The following is a 15,835-nucleotide window of genomic DNA, read 5'->3' as shown; positions in this document are numbered from 1 at the left end:
AAAAAAAAATTTAACCACGTTCCTTAGCTTCACATACACAGTACCTACCTGATTGGGCCAATCTGAACGCTGTCACATTGAAATGGGGTGCCAAATCCCCAGTCATGCATTTCTATGCACAAAATTTATCCAGCCAGCTCGAACTCTTGTCAATCCCTCAGCCTCATCAACTTCCATATCTATCTTCCTCACGGTCCATACTAAGATTACCGGTACGGTAATTAATATAAATCTAACTGAAATCAGGTAATATTAAGTACTGTAATTTGATGCATAGAACAATCATCATCCTATCCATTATTTCTCATAGTAAAACTGCCTTATCATAAATTACGGATATCCTTCTGAATACGATGTTTCAGCATAATATGAAAATATTCGTAAAACACCATGAGCTAGCATGAAATCTCAGCCTATAACACCAGTCCCACTCAATACCAAAATCTGTCCTAAATAAAATACTGTACAGTAATACTGTACAGGAAAGTAAATTTATCTGTTTCTAGCTCTAAAATAATACCAGAACAGTCTGATACCAAAATCTAATTACACCCACTCCTAAGTCAAAAATAATACCAACACTGTCCAATACCAAAACCTAATTACAACCACCCCCATGCCAAAAATAATACCAGAATCGTCCAATACCAAAACCTAATTACACCCACTCCTGGAGGGAAAAAAAAAAAAAAAAAGTCTAATACCAAAACCTAATTACACCCACTTCTAAGCCAAATATAATACCAGAATAGTCTAATACCAAAACTTACACCTACTCCCTGGCCAAAAATAATACCAGAACAGCTTAACTGCAAAACCTAATTAACACCCACTCCTAAGCCAAAAATAATCCAGTACCAATACCAAAATACTGTATAAATACACTTAGATACTCCTATGTCTAAAATAATACAAGAACAGCCTAATACCAAAACTGAATTTCAACCACTCCTAAATAAAAAATAATACCAATGCCATTCAATTTCAAAATCTTTCTCACTTACAAGTCTCTCTGACAGGTTCATCGAGTGTTGTATTCCTCAGCCTGTCTTGCCCATAGTGCCAGGTACCGCCATCTGCCCGCACACATCCACATACCCACTTGGATCCATGAAGATGGGATCTGTGGGATATGTACAGTACAGTGTTAGTAAATAGTTAATCTAGTAATCAGGGAGACATATGACCACCTAGGAAATGACAAAAATTTCTATCCTTTCTATCTCTAGCCAGACGCCATAATCCGGTAAGGGGTGGCTGTCTTTGAGTTTTACAGGGAGGGGCACTAACCCTTCACCAACCCACTTGTTGACACATATAGGTTGGTTACATGGTTACCACCCAGCATTGTAAATGGTTTCCTGGCTTACAGGAAACCATTAGGATTGTCAATCAATGTAATGCCACTTCAAAAGGAAAGAAGTGTAATAAAATGTGACACAAAAGGTGGGAGACATAAGAAGTGAGGGCAGACCCAGAAAAAGAATGATAATGGTGAAGGAAGAAGTAGGCAGCACTACATTAAGTGAGTGGATGATGGCTGTCACCACCTACCACTAATACTGTATGTATAGTACTAGTACCATAAATAATCTGGAATTCTTCAAGGAGACATATGATTACCTTAGAAAAAAAAAAAAAAATGCCTACCACTGAACTGATTCTGTTACTTTATCCAGGTGTACAAAGTGCATTTTCAGGTATGAAGAGGATCCATCACGAAATAAGGAAAATTAGGATCATACTGTATGAGAGATAGGTTAGGTTAGGTTAGGATAAACTAGGTTAGGCTATTACAAAAATGTAAGTTGGATTTGAATAAATAAGCAATGATAAAGGTTAGTTCATTAAAAAAAAAAAAAAAAAAAAAAAAAAAAAAAAAGTCATTCTAACAGGTTATACTTGCACAGTACACTGATAAGGGTTATTTCATCAAAAAATGGCATACGTCTTCAGCGCACTGCAAGGTGACATCCATCTGTCTTTGGCACCATTAGAGATTGTAAACAATCACCACTTTTTAAATGCTTCTTGCCACTTTTAAAAGAAATGAACAACATTGAAAACTGAAAATGTACCATATGCAGAAAATACAAACACAATCCCAAGAAGAGCCTTGGTATATGGAAAAGCAGAAGAAAACTGCACAATAAGGTGGTCCTGTCAGTGGTGGGCAAGTTAATGAAAAAAGTTAGCTTCGTTAACTATTAATCTGTCAAGTACGGTAGCTTCATTAAAGGTAATCCGCTGATTCTGCTGTTGCATTAACGGAATTTTACCGTTAATCCATTAATCCACTAGTTTTTTAAAACATTAACTTGGCTAATCACTAATTTGATAGTCCACTAATCTGCTACTTGCTAATTTTTGTTTTTTTACATATGAAAATCAGTTTTCCTATATAAAAGACACTCTTAAAGCTAGAAAAGTTTTAATACTCCAAAATATTAAAAATATACAGTTAGAATGCTAACAGAAATGCAAATGACACAATCACTCAATCTGATTTCTGTCTCACTCACAGACAACTGAGACAAAGGGATGGACTCTTGCAATGTGCTTGAATGAGATGCCATCACTATGAGTCTATGATCACTTCACAGTCCAAAGTTCTGTTGGCTTAGAGTCACTTTGACACTATTGATTTGACGATTTAAAACGTTTCTGACCAAGAGTGACCTGTAACAGAAAATACCGGTAACAGATTTAACAGAAATCAACAGAAATTTTAACAGTTAACGATAATTCATTAACTTTGAAAAAATTAAAGGATTAGCGTGTTAACAAAAAACTTAGCTCTGTTATTCACAGATTAACAATTAATGCATTAATGCCCACCACTGGGTCCTGTGTCTCCTTGATGATTACTAATAATTTTTGTAGAAGGTGGCTTTATGCTTTGTACCTTTAATTCTCTCATAATGGGGTCAAAACAACCGGTGATGGATTGACATTATAAGCTGAATCTACATGACTGCTCAACATGGTCGGCAGCCACGTGCCATGGTGTATGTGTGAAAAATGACGAAGTTATACCGTAATACTTGAAAATTATGTCCTTGTGCAATACTTTGACTATGATAATTAGGTTACAGTTTAATGAGGAAAAAAGTTATAAATTACAGGCATGGGAGCTCTCCTACATTTTCACTGTTCACCCCTTAATTTACAATACCACAGCTCTGCACTGCATGCACTTTAGATACGGTACTGACAACCCCATACCGTACTCAAAATTCACTAAAAATGCACCTGTAAACAGGTTACTATAGCATTAACCGAATTAGGCGGTACCAATGCTGGATACTGAAAACTTACATCAACTATTTTCTATATAGTCCCTAATTCTGTGTTACCGATTTCATATTTCAAGGAACAACTTATTCCATTTTGACAGCTGCCATAAGGCTTCCTGAGAAGTCTAAACAATTATTTCAGCAATTACTAAAAATGTTATATTTCTCGCTATCGCACAGTTGTCTTGTAATGCAATGTCAATGTGTGTATGACCTGTAAAAACCGAAAAACATCACACTTACCTCTGACTCTGTGTCATCCGCGCCAGCCATGTCCGTCTGCTGTTTGTTTACATCAACAACTTGGCTAGTGGTTCGAATCGTTTTTCTAATTTATCTATTAAAAGTCCTTTCTATATATCAAATAAGCCTTATTATACATTTATTTGGTGGAATCATGAATGGTTATTACGTTTTATTTCCCTGGTGCAGCAAAGCCCAGAATGTACAAATCTCCTCCAAGGGAGGTGGAATCTGACTGGTTATACAAACGTCCCTCAGCTTTCCATATCCCCCATGAGAAGGTTGGCAGGCTAAGGAGCAACTACAGCCATTAGTACGCTGACTCCACATCCTTCCCACAGAACTTCTTTGACTGGCATTATATTGTAATCTATTGTTACAAGCCAGCATTAGAGACGGAGATGACAATTTTAAGCTGTACCGGTAGCAAACTATCCATCCAATCTCTCTCTCTCTGAAGGAAAAAAAAAGAGGAGGGGGGGGGGATGTCTGCACTCGTCGTTCGTCCAAAAAAAAAGGGGGGGGGGGGATTAAAAGTAAGTGCAATAAATCCGGGTCTCTATATTTTTGCTAGTGGTAGAAGTTAGCCCCTGGTTCATCCGAAATGTGAACCCAGTGGACTGCAGGCTAAAGTTGTTCTCCTGCGGCCCATCATCCTTCTTTGGGGGGATAAGGAGGAGACTAAAGGACGTTTGAATAGTCGGGTAGTGAAGGAAGGAATAATGCAGTATCGTCAAGCCATAATATGGGTTTATAGCAGTGCAGGGATAGAGGGAAAGTAAAGGCCGGAAGAAACACGGAAATATCAAGAAGAGAAGTAGGACAGAAGAGCAGAAGAGGACAGTAAGGAAAGATTGGAGACAAAAAGACCCCTTTTAGTCGCCTCTTACGACAAGCAGGGATACTGGGGAAGTATTCTTTACCCCCTTCCCCAGGGGTAGATACCATCTCCCGGAGGATAAGGACATAGTTTGTTTATACACCTTTGTTTCTTTATAAATCATGCAAGACAATGGGATTACAACTCGGAACTAGCTGATGGTGTTTGTGGGGGTTTATTTTATTATTACTTTTTTTAATGCAAGGAAGAAGGAACCAAAGGCCAGTCTTGAGTAGAACACTAGAATATTATGCTAAAAAAAAAAGAAAAAAAAAAAAAAAAAAAGCTACGGAAGGGTGTAGAGCCGTAACATTGTCTTTTTCAGGGGCGGTTGCTGCATTCGAAAATAATTCACCCAACAACTGGAATTATCAAAGTAATTTCCTTGTTCATCCTGCAATAACATAAACTCCTCGAAAAGGGGTAAAGATATATTGCAGAAAGAATTTAAATACAACAAATCTCGTAACCAATACTGCATTATATTTCATACGAAACTTGCAAATACTCCTTTCCATGTCCTTTCCGTACACACACACACACACACAGGTATGTACGTAATTCACCGGGTCGGTCAGGATCACTTGATGGTCTCGATCGTCAGCTTTTACCCTCCCGGAAGGGAGCTGGGAGCTCATATAGTCCGATCTAAGGGCAAGGCTGTGACCTTCACACACCCGTCCCCTTGCTCAAGGGGGACTAACCACCCACTTCGTCAGTGAAACTTTTCGCAACCTGAGCGAGGCGCGAACTCCCGTCCACCAGTTGGCAGGCGAGAGCGTTACCACTGCCTGTATGTATATCCCTCTCGATGTTTTATTTTTTTTCCCACGAAGAACTTTACCATGTTCCCAAATGGGGAGGAATGCCCAGAATAATTTAAATTTTGCCGCTACAGTCTAAACATTACCGCTAAACGGAGACGAATAACTCTATAATCCAGTTATTTGGTGACGAATACTCTGGAATCTATCTATTGCCAGACGCCTTAATCCCGTAAGGGGGGACCACAAACAAATCGCCTCCATGTTGCCTTCCCCCGCCATTTCACTGCTCTCCCCCAGCTCACACGCCTCTCTATTATACCTCTCCATTCCATCCCTCCATCTCATCCTCCGCCTCCCCCTCCCTCTCCCCTCTCCACTTCATTTACATACACTCTCCTCGTTAGTCTTTTGCTCTTCATCCTCTCCGCATGTCTACTGTAGAATCCAGTTACTTAAAATAACCCCCCAAAGGACGAGGGAGTCATCAAAAATTGTCTGGCAAATGTGGATAATGACCAGGGAAAAAATTGGGACATTTTATGATCACTACTCAGTTACAATATTACACATAGCGCCGCTGGTGTAGTGGTATCATGCAAGATTCCCATTCTTGCGACCCGGGTTCGATTCCCGGGCGGCGCAGCAGTGTTTTGACTAGTGAAAAATAAAATACTGTACTTAAAGGTGAAGCTGCAGTATTATGAGCTGCCTCATAAAATTCTGTACTGCAAGGAATCAAGGCGATAAGAACCACTGTGTTTCAAAGAGGATGAGAAACTAACTAGAAGAGCGTTTGTGGGTGAGGTGGAGGTAGGATGAGATGGAGAAGGATATCAAGGATGAGATGGAAGGGGAGAAGGATACCAAGGATGAGATGGAGGGGGAGAAGGATACCGAGGATGGGATGGAGTGATAGAAGGTGAGGGCGTGAGTTAGAGAGAGCAGCCAAATGGCAGTGGACCTGATTACATCCTGAGTGACGTAAAGGCAGAATAATGTAATGCGACTAACGTTAGACCAAGGGACGCATTGTGACAGCAGCTTGGCAGCAACTTTTCCTTAGCGATTTATTATGTTACACGACTTTTTTACCATCCGATGCGTTCCTGAGGCAAATTATATAACAGGAAAATAATACATAAACAGCATGAAAGAGAATATCAAACAGAAGACATAACAAATCGCTTAGAAAAAGGTGCTACGAACCATACACCAACTTTAATACGGCCATAAAGTTCAAAGTCGCCGCTACACCGCTCCTGACGCTCACGCTCTAGTTGGCGCGCTATTTAAAATGTTCCGTTTCTTTTTTAGTCAGACCTCGTAAATATACACACTCCCAGTAAGGGGCATTACTAGGCACTCAGAAATGGGAATAAGCCCTAATGATACACAATTAACAGTTTACACTCATCAAATACATCCAAAATCCAAATGGGGAGGTGTAGTGAGAAAGAGACGAAAATTCAAAAGGGTACACGTTACAGATCCAGCCATTCTTCCTTATATCTAATCCATTTTCTGTTTATTCTTGTTCCGACAGCAGTAGATTAAACACAAAGGCGGTAACATCAACACAGTCAGTATAAACATGTACACATCGATGGCAAAGTACTGTGCTACGGTGAAATGGTGTCCGGGCATCCTCAGGTGGGTTTGCGGACCGTGATGTACCACTCTCTCCACCCAGCCCGCCGCCACCCCAGCCCCACCCTCCACTCCACCAGACTTGTCCTCCTCCCTCCACATTCGAGAAAACCGCTGGGTATTTTCACGATATCTGAGGAGAAAGAGAGGTTTGGTTAAGGGGTCTCTCTCTCTATCTCTCCCTCTCTCTCTCACACACACACAAACATACATACACACGTTTTTTTTCTCCCACACACACAGACACAGTTACTCTCTCTCTCTCTCTCTCTCTCTCACCTGTGATCACTAAGTACAGTATTAACAGCAGTGAAGACAGCATCCTCGGTTATCTCATGCTTATCCACCACTACACCCAGTCCCCTCTCCTCTATTCTTCTTGCGTTGTCGCCCTGGTCAGCGAATATGGGTACACAGACGAGAGGCACACCACAGTACACAGCCTCACTCATCCCACCTTGCCCACAGTGACTCACAAAGGCCACTGTCTTCGGGTGTGCTGGGGAGAAAGATTATTATTGTTATTATGATTGTTCTTATTGATTATGATTATTATTATTACTACTACTACTATATACCACCACCATAACCACTACTACTACAATTACTACTACTACCACTACTATTACAACTAATACTGTTACTGCTATTACTACTACTACTCTTACTACTACTCCCACCACCACCATTACTACTAGTACTATTACAACGTCGCCTTATCATTCGGTACTTATTTTTACACATCACAAACAGTACCTATCACTTATTAAAATTACTAAATCTCCCACATAAAAAATAAATAATGAATAAAAATGAAGAACATGGGAAAGGCTGGAAGATTTAAATTATATACAAATGCACAAAACACAAAGGCAGAGCTAAAAAAGTAAGTAAATATATATTCTTTTACGGGAAGGAATATAGGTAAACAAATTATATCGTCTATCTGTCTCCAATTTTCAATACCTTAGTTGGGATCTATTTATTTATTTATCTATAGCCAGACGCCATAATTGGGTAAGGGGTGGCCGTTTGTCTTTGAGTTAGTTATTTTACGTGGAGGGGCACTAACCCTTCGCCAACCCATTGCTGACACGTAGGCAACACCAATGGGTTGGTTATATGGTTACCACCCAGCGCTGTAAATGGTTTCCTGGATTACAAGAAACCATTAGGCTTGTCACTCAATGTAAAGCCACCTGAAAAGGAAATGTAGAGTAATAAAATGTGACAGGAAAGATGGGAGAAATAGGAAGAGAGGAAGACAGACAAAAAAAATAATGATAGAGGTAAAGGAAGAAGTAGGCAGCACTACATCAAGTGAGTGGATGATGGTGAGAAATGGGAAGGGAGCTGGGCAGACTCAGGAAAATGAATAACAAAGGTGTAGGAAGAAGAAGGCAGCACTACATCAAGTGAGTGGATGATGGTGAGAAATGGGAAGGGAGCTGGACAGACTCAGGAAAAAGAATAACAAAGGTGTAGGAAGAAGGCAGCACTACATCAAATGAGTGGATGATGGTGAGAAATAGGAAGAGAGGAGGGTAGACGCAGAAAAAAGAATAATAAAGGTGTAGGAAGAAGACGGCAGCACTACATCAAGTGAGTGGATGATGGTGAGAAAATGGAAGAGAGGAGGGCAGACGCAGAAAAAGAAGTGAGGTGAAGGAAGATGGCAGCACTACAACAAGTGAGTGGATGAAGGGAGAAATTGGAAGAGAGAAGGGCGGACGTAGAAAAAGAATAATAAAGATGTAGAAAGAAGGCAGCACTACATCAAGTGAGTGGACGATGGGAGAAATAGGAAGTGAGGAGGGCAGACGCAGAAAAAGAATGATATAGGCGAAGGAAGAAGTACCCGTAGGCAGCACTACATCAAGTGAGTGGATGATGGGAGAAACAGGAAGAGAGGAGGGCAGCCACAGAAAAAGAACGATAGAGGTGAAGGACGAAGTAGGCAGCACTACATCAAGTAAGTGGATGATGGGGGTAATAGGAAGCGCGGAAAGCAGACGAAGAAAAAGAATAATACAGATGTAAGAAGGCAGCACTATATCAAGTGAGTGGATGACGGTCGCCACTACCAACCACAAGCAATATAAATTCTAGACTTAAAAATCCACAAACCTACCCAGAATATCAAACTGCGGCAGCCATTCCAAGACCATAACATTTTTAGGTGCGTCCAGGAGCATTGGGTTGAAACGCACCAGGACGCGCTGACGAAGGCGTGAGAAGGCGGCCATGAAGGACTGCATGACGTGGCTGGGTACTGAGGCAGCGTCATACCCGGTGTAGCCCAGCGAGAAGATTATCACACCGGATTTCGCCCCGTTGACCTGTTGGGGAAGAACTGGTATTATTTTGTGAAGCGGGATGGTTGAATTTGCTCCATCTCGACCTATACCGTTCCGCGAGATTTGTGTGTGTGTGTGTGTGTGTGTGTGTGTGTGTGTGTGTGTGTGTGTGTGTGTGTGTGTGTGTGTGTGTGTGTAACTTCCCAGATGAGTTCGTCAGTTATACTATGTACAATTTTCCAACCATGATTTTTGGGAGTTAGCCCCCTTTCCCAAATAAAAAAATATAGAAAAATGGTGAAAAGAGGGCAGATATAGCTTTACTATCTCAGTAAATGTTGTATAATGGACTCTCAGCCGTAATGCGATATAGGGAGCGTGACCCCTCATTGATTCTTGGAGGTGGTCAGCCCCCTTCCAAAAATAACAACGATCAGAAATGGAGGAAAGTGACTATGTAGATTTCAACGAAGTAGGCATACATATCACAGGACTGGGTATGCAGCTTCCATGTTCTCTCTGAATGCACAGGAAGTAACTACTTATCTACTTAACTACTCATGAACGCTGGGTGGTAGCAGTATTAGTTGGTCCAGGAAACAGTGGAGCTTTGGATAATCTAAACGGCACCAGTTTCAGATAAATGTGGACGGTAACTGTTTCAGATGCTGTCATCATCATCAAATCCTACATTGCCCCATGAGGAGCGTAGGAGCCCGGGGCTAGGCAAGTTGGTCTTGACATTTAAGATAAGAGTGACCAGCCTCACTCATCCCTGAGTCGCATAACGTAAGCAATAAACCCCAACCACCCCCTGGATATAAACCTATACCGGCTCAATCCAATTGGAGCGCCGTAATTACCCACTAAACCACCAGGTGCCACAATCTGGTTACATGCTTACCGCTCAGCGTAGTAAATGGTATCCTGGTGAACAGGAAACCATTTGGCTTGTCACTCAGTGTAGAGGCACCCACAGACGGAAGAAAGAGGAAAGAATGAAGGAAAGAATGACGGAAGAGCATGGAAAGAAAGAAGAAAGTGAGGAAAGGGCATGTATACGTACCCAAGAGTTGATATGTGGTGGCAGGGGTGAGGGTAAACCACACGAGATACACCCAACATACTGGACATTAGGCGGTAGGAGTTTCGGACAGTCCACCAGCCAGTGCGAGTGGACGAGTACAGCCTCAACCCGCCCAAGAAGAGTTCGGCTGTCCGGGCTGCTCGGTGCTAACTTCTGTAGGAGGGATTTAACCATTTAATTTTATTCCTGGTATTTCCGGACGAGTTTATGTAAATCAGGAAGGATGTCTAAAATTTTGGGGGGTTTATTCATGCCAGTTAAAAAAATAATAATAATCTCAAACTGAATAAAGTGACTGGAGACGGAAATATACAAAATACGATACAGAACTCAAAGGGTCAAAGTTAGAAATCAAACTTACTACATGGATATTTAAAACAAGACCAAATTCTCGTTGGGTAAGGAAGCTCCCTAATACCTCTCCTTTAACTATTTATTTTCCAAACAACTCATTAATATCCCCTAGTTTGCTTCTTGTGTCAATATCGACATAGATTGCATGGATAACACACAAGAATATACGGAACAGAGTCAGAAATAAATCGGTAAGGAAGAGGTATTAGTAAGCGTCCTAACAGTACAAAAATAACGCCTAGTCTCCTTCCCAAAAATATAAAATAAATAAAAAGGGCAACAAGGTGTGGGCAAGAGTAGGCAGGATGGGATGGGAGTGTGTGGGGTAGTACTGGTGTGGGAAGCTTTAAGTCAATGTTAACTTTAAAAAACAGAATACTCTTAATATCAAATTGCCATTATACTCCAAGTCTCACCTTTATGTTAGAATCAACAACATGGAAGTGGTATGTGGCAATGAGCGATTCTACGATGGTGACTAGGGTGTTCCATAAGCGCTGTGTGAACGTCATATAGCAGCTGGTCTCACTCATGAACGCCGGGACTAACGCTGGCGACTGGAACATACCCATCTCACGTGCCTGGCCAAAAAAATAAGCACTGTTGCCAAGATTGCATCATTTATCAAGGAATTTTGGTAACTATTTTTTCCCAATAACTTTTATGATACCTCTGCTCCCTCACGTGGGTGGCCAAGAAAGTAACTGTTGGCAAGCTTGTATCATTTAAATTATCATGGAATTTTGGTAACTATTATTTTTCCCAATAACTTTTACGATACCTCTGCTCCCTGATACGCGAAGCCCCAGAAGCCAATTACGGGCAGATCCAGAATATGCGCAAGTGCCAGGGAACATTCATTGCTTATCACATCCACCACGGCCACCGAATATTTCACCCGCCCCAGCCGCTGCAGGAGTGTGGCGTCCCCCAGTAGGGCTTGGCAGTGAGCGTCGATGATCCGGAACACGTCTAAGGGCAGCTGCAACGTCGTGATGGGGTTAGGGGTGGGGCGGGGTTGGGTAGAGTTAGATGGGATGCAATGAGGGTAGGGTAGGGAAAAGTAAGGTAAGGTAAGGTATGGTTGGGTAGGATACGGAATGGAAAGGTAAGGTAAGGTAAGGTAAGGTAAGGTAAGGTAGGGTAGGGTAGGGTAGGGTAGGATAGAGTAGTGTAGGGTAGGGTAGGGTACAGTTGGATGGGTTGGAATGACGAGAAAGTAGGGTTAGGTAGGGTAGGGAATGGAAAGGTAGGGTAAGGAAGGGTAAAGTAGGGTAGGGCAGAGTAAGGCAGGGTAGAGTAAGGTAGGGTAATGTTGGTGTAAGTAGCACAGAGTAGGGCATGTTCCTGACGCAAGGTATAACAATATTAAAATTATATCAGAAAATACTAAGCTAATATGGAAAATAAATCACTCATAAAAAGGTGCTACGAAGCCCATGCCAGCCCAGAATACGGGTTAGTGTGCCTACTCAGCAACGAACCTGCCACTGCCGCCTTGGCCTGTCCCATAGCAGGCCCGTGGGGGGTAAAAAGGTCCCATCTCGATCTATGTAAGGGAACCTGTCAGAAGAAAAAATAATTATCTATTTATATACCTACTAATCCATCCATCTATCTCTATTTATCTATCTGTCTGATAACCTACCTACATATCCATCTATCTATATCTGTATCTATATCATTACATTTACTTATTCTTCTATCTATCCGTCTATCTGAGTCTATCTTTATCCCTCTATCTATCTATCTACGTAGCCAACTATCTGTACCTACCTATCACGATCATTACATGCCTATTCCTCTCTATCTATCTATCCATCATTACACATCTATTCCTCTATCTATCGGTCTATCCCTCTATAATTAAATCTACCTATTCTATCAGCCTATCCCTCTATCATTACAGTACATCTATTTACTCCTCTTTATCTATCATCTATCTACACCTCTCTTTATCTATCCATCTATCAATCCCTCTACCCATCTATCCATCCACCTACCTATCCTTACATCTATCTATCCATTTAAAATCACATTATACTAACCTATCAAACAACTATAAAAATAAATTGGAAATCATAATTATATAACAATCACAAATCGTCACAATAAGACAAACACATAAACAACACATTAGCATTGGTCTTATTATTATTATTATTTATTGTAGTAGTAGCAGTAATAGCAGTAGCAGAAGTAGTACAGTAGTAATTATTATTATTATTATTATTATTACTACTACTACAACTGCCTTACTACTACTACTACTATTACTACTACAACTACCGTACTACTACTACTATTATAATTATTAGTTATTATTATTATTATTATTATTATATTAACCATCACCATCATCATCATTGTTAGTATTGCTATTGTTGTTGTTGTTGTTGGTGGTGGTGGTGGTGTTTGATGTTGACAATGATAGCGGTGCTGGTGACAGAATTATTATAACTGATGCGGCTGTTATTACGGCTCACCAGATGTTATTACCCAGAGTCGATGACCAGGTGTGTGTGTGTGTGTGTGTGTGTGTGTGTGTGTGTGTGTGTGTGTGTGTGTGTGTGACAGAGAGAGAGAGAGAGAGAGAGAGAGAGTAGAAAGATAAATATGCACGGATATAGGGAAAGAAAGAGGGAGATAAGAAGGAATAGGAGTGATGGAATGAGGAAGGAAGGATGGAAGGAGGGAAGAGAGGAAAGAAGAGAGATGACCGTAGGAGGAAGGAAGGAAGTAAAGAAAGGAAGGATGAGGGGAAATGAATGAAGGAAGAAAGAGGATAAGAGGAAGAAAATGGGGAAGGAAGGAAGAAAAGGAGAGAAAATGAGGAAGGAAGGAAGGAAAAGGATAGAAAAAATGAAAATGAAGAATGAATGGAAAGAAGGAAAGGACACAATGAAGGAAGGAATATGAGAGAAAAAAAAAGAAAGAAAAAGACATAAACAGGGAAGAAGTAAGGAATATGAGAGAGAGAGAGAGAGAGAGAGAGAGAGAGAGAGAGAGAGAGAGAGAGAGAGAGAAAGGACATACACAGGGAAGAAGTAAGGAATATGAGAGAGAGAGAGAGAGAGAGAGAGAGAGAGAGAGAGAGAGAAAGGACTAATAGGGAAGAAGGATCATGAGAGAGAGAGAGAGAGAGAGGCGGAAGTAAGCCGTATAAGCCCCCTTCAATAACCCACATCCCCGTCTGTGGTAAAGATTAATTGTTTTTAGACACGGAAAGCTGACGGCCCATGAGCCACCCCACCCCCCTTTCCTCTCTCTCTCATACACGCTCTAGTACTTTGAAATACGCTTTCTCTCTCTCTCTCTCTCTCTCTCTCTCTCTCTCTCTCTCTCTCGCTCTCTCTCGTTTAGGTTTAACAACAGTATTAGTATTGATATGTTCACACCGTCATGGATCTCCTATTGGCAGATAAAGATACATAAACTGACAGGTAGATAGACAGACAGACAGATAGATAGATAAGACAGACATGACTAAAACGAAAGTCGACAAATTCCAGACCACGCAATCCTTTATATAGATAATTACAAAGAAAAAATACCCATCTAACGCACACATACCTCCTATACACAGCTCATTTTCCATTTTACCAGCACCTCGCTATGTGGAAGGCCCCTGCTTGCTTGTACTCGATGGGTCTGCTCCCCCCGTACACCAGGGCACAACTACTCACCTTAAATCACTATTATTGACCCTCAGCGTGATGACCTCGACGCTAGAATTGACCTCTTGTGTCAGGGAGGACGGGAACCTGATTTGCGTGACCCTGTGGCCTCGTCTGACCAGTGTCTCGCCCACTTTTCGCAACACTCGCTCGTGGCTTCCAGAAAATATAGGGTGGAGGATGAGAACACCGCCCCCTTCGCGATTTGGTTTTGTTTCCCATTTATTTTCTATGTTTATATCCGTTTTCTCTGTTTGGTCTCTGTTTTGATTCAATTCTTGGCCCATTTTCTCTCTTTTTTGCGCCCATTTTCTTTCATTGTCTTCTTCGGTTGTCTCATTTTCCTTCTTTCTGTCTCCTTCCTTCGTCTTCTCTTGTTTCCTTCCTCCTTCTTCGTCTCCCTCATCCGCTTCTCTTTCCTCCCTCCTGTTTTCTCTCCATTCTCCGCATTCTTCTTTGGTATGATCCTTTCCCTCCACCAATTCTTCCGTTTTCCCTCCACTTCTTCTTGCCTGTTTCTCCATTTCCTCTCCCTTCCTCTTGTTTTCCTCGTCATCTTCTCTTCCTTCCATCTCCCATCCCTTAAGTTCTTCTCCTCTCCCCTCTTCTCTCCTCTCTACCTGCTCTTTCTCCAGTCTCTCACCTCTTCTCTCCACCTCAAACTCTTCCTTCTCTCCGCCATTAAGATTCCTCTCACAATCTGCGTACGGTCGCTTCAAATCGTTCACCCCGTCATGCACTGGGGACGGTTCTGAATTGCATGTCGCTGCCCCATCATTGCACGGGATTGCATGACGCTCCACACCACACATACCACCACCACCACACACGACAAACGTCAAAATTAATACCACCACCCTCAACATCCTCCATCCCGCTAAAGACGCCATGTTTACGAAGTTTATCAGAGCGACAGTCTTATTCAGAGTTTTTCTTGTTACCTCCAGAATTTATTTAGCATTGGAGCCGAATATAATCCAGCAATGAACGTTTGAAAGTTTAAATTAATCTTCAGTTAGTCCTTCAACATTATCTTTCCATTTTAAATTTTCTCCTTTCATACGTTGCAATTATGTCAAGGGGTTAAAGTAAGTTTCTGTTCTCTGTTCACTCTACTTTGGCCTAAAACTAACATGTCTCTCTTGAATGCTGAGTTAAAGAAATACATTAATACTAGAATATGATGCTGGTCACGAAGAAGTGCAACAGAAAGGATGCAGAGCTACAGTATTGTCCTTTTCTGCCACTGAGCTACGTAAAATAAGCAGGCATGAATTTTGGGTCGTTAAAATAAATCAGCTACAGTAATTCTTCGGTTATTAGCGTCATTTATTTATACATTTTAAACCGCCAGACGAATTTAAAAACATACTATAACAGTCACCACAAAACCAGTCACCACCACAAGCATGCGTGTGCTTAAGTGCGTGAGAATTAGTGGTTATGGTGATTAGCTTCTTGGCCACACCCACTCAGTCACACCCCGCCAAAATCTCACCACTCTCACACTTCAACCTGGCACCCAATATTTAAATGTCCTCTCTCTCTCTCTCTCTCTCTCTCTCAAATTTACGATAATTACTGCAA

General features: G+C 41.4%; 1 protein-coding gene and 1 non-coding gene across 2 annotated transcripts; one reads left to right on the top strand and one right to left on the bottom strand.

The window, feature by feature from the left end:
- The first annotated feature begins 5,757 nt into the window (after window positions 1-5,757).
- TRNAG-CCC (transfer RNA glycine (anticodon CCC)) lies at window positions 5,758-5,828 on the top strand. Its single transcript has one exon. It is a non-coding gene; the product is annotated as a tRNA-Gly (tRNA).
- Window positions 5,829-6,695: 867 nt separating this feature from the next.
- LOC145410927 (UDP-glucuronosyltransferase 2C1-like) lies at window positions 6,696-14,535 on the bottom strand. The gene is made up of 8 exons (XM_080280973.1): window positions 14,258-14,535; window positions 12,056-12,134; window positions 11,353-11,553; window positions 10,988-11,152; window positions 10,197-10,370; window positions 8,965-9,172; window positions 7,113-7,332; window positions 6,696-6,966 (listed from the first exon to the last, which is right to left on the bottom strand). The coding sequence occupies exons 1-8, from the start codon at window positions 14,533-14,535 to the stop codon at window positions 6,696-6,698; spliced, it is 1,596 nt and encodes a 531-aa protein (XP_080137099.1).
- Window positions 14,536-15,835: the final 1,300 nt, after the last annotated feature.

Source organism: Coenobita brevimanus, chromosome 11, assembly GCF_032717465.1.
Source record: "Coenobita brevimanus isolate Jiangsu-jjx chromosome 11, ASM3271746v2, whole genome shotgun sequence".
NCBI lineage: Eukaryota > Metazoa > Arthropoda > Malacostraca > Decapoda > Coenobitidae > Coenobita > Coenobita brevimanus.
The sequence above is the reverse complement of the archived record's forward strand: the minus strand, read 5'-3'. Positions and strand labels throughout refer to the sequence as shown.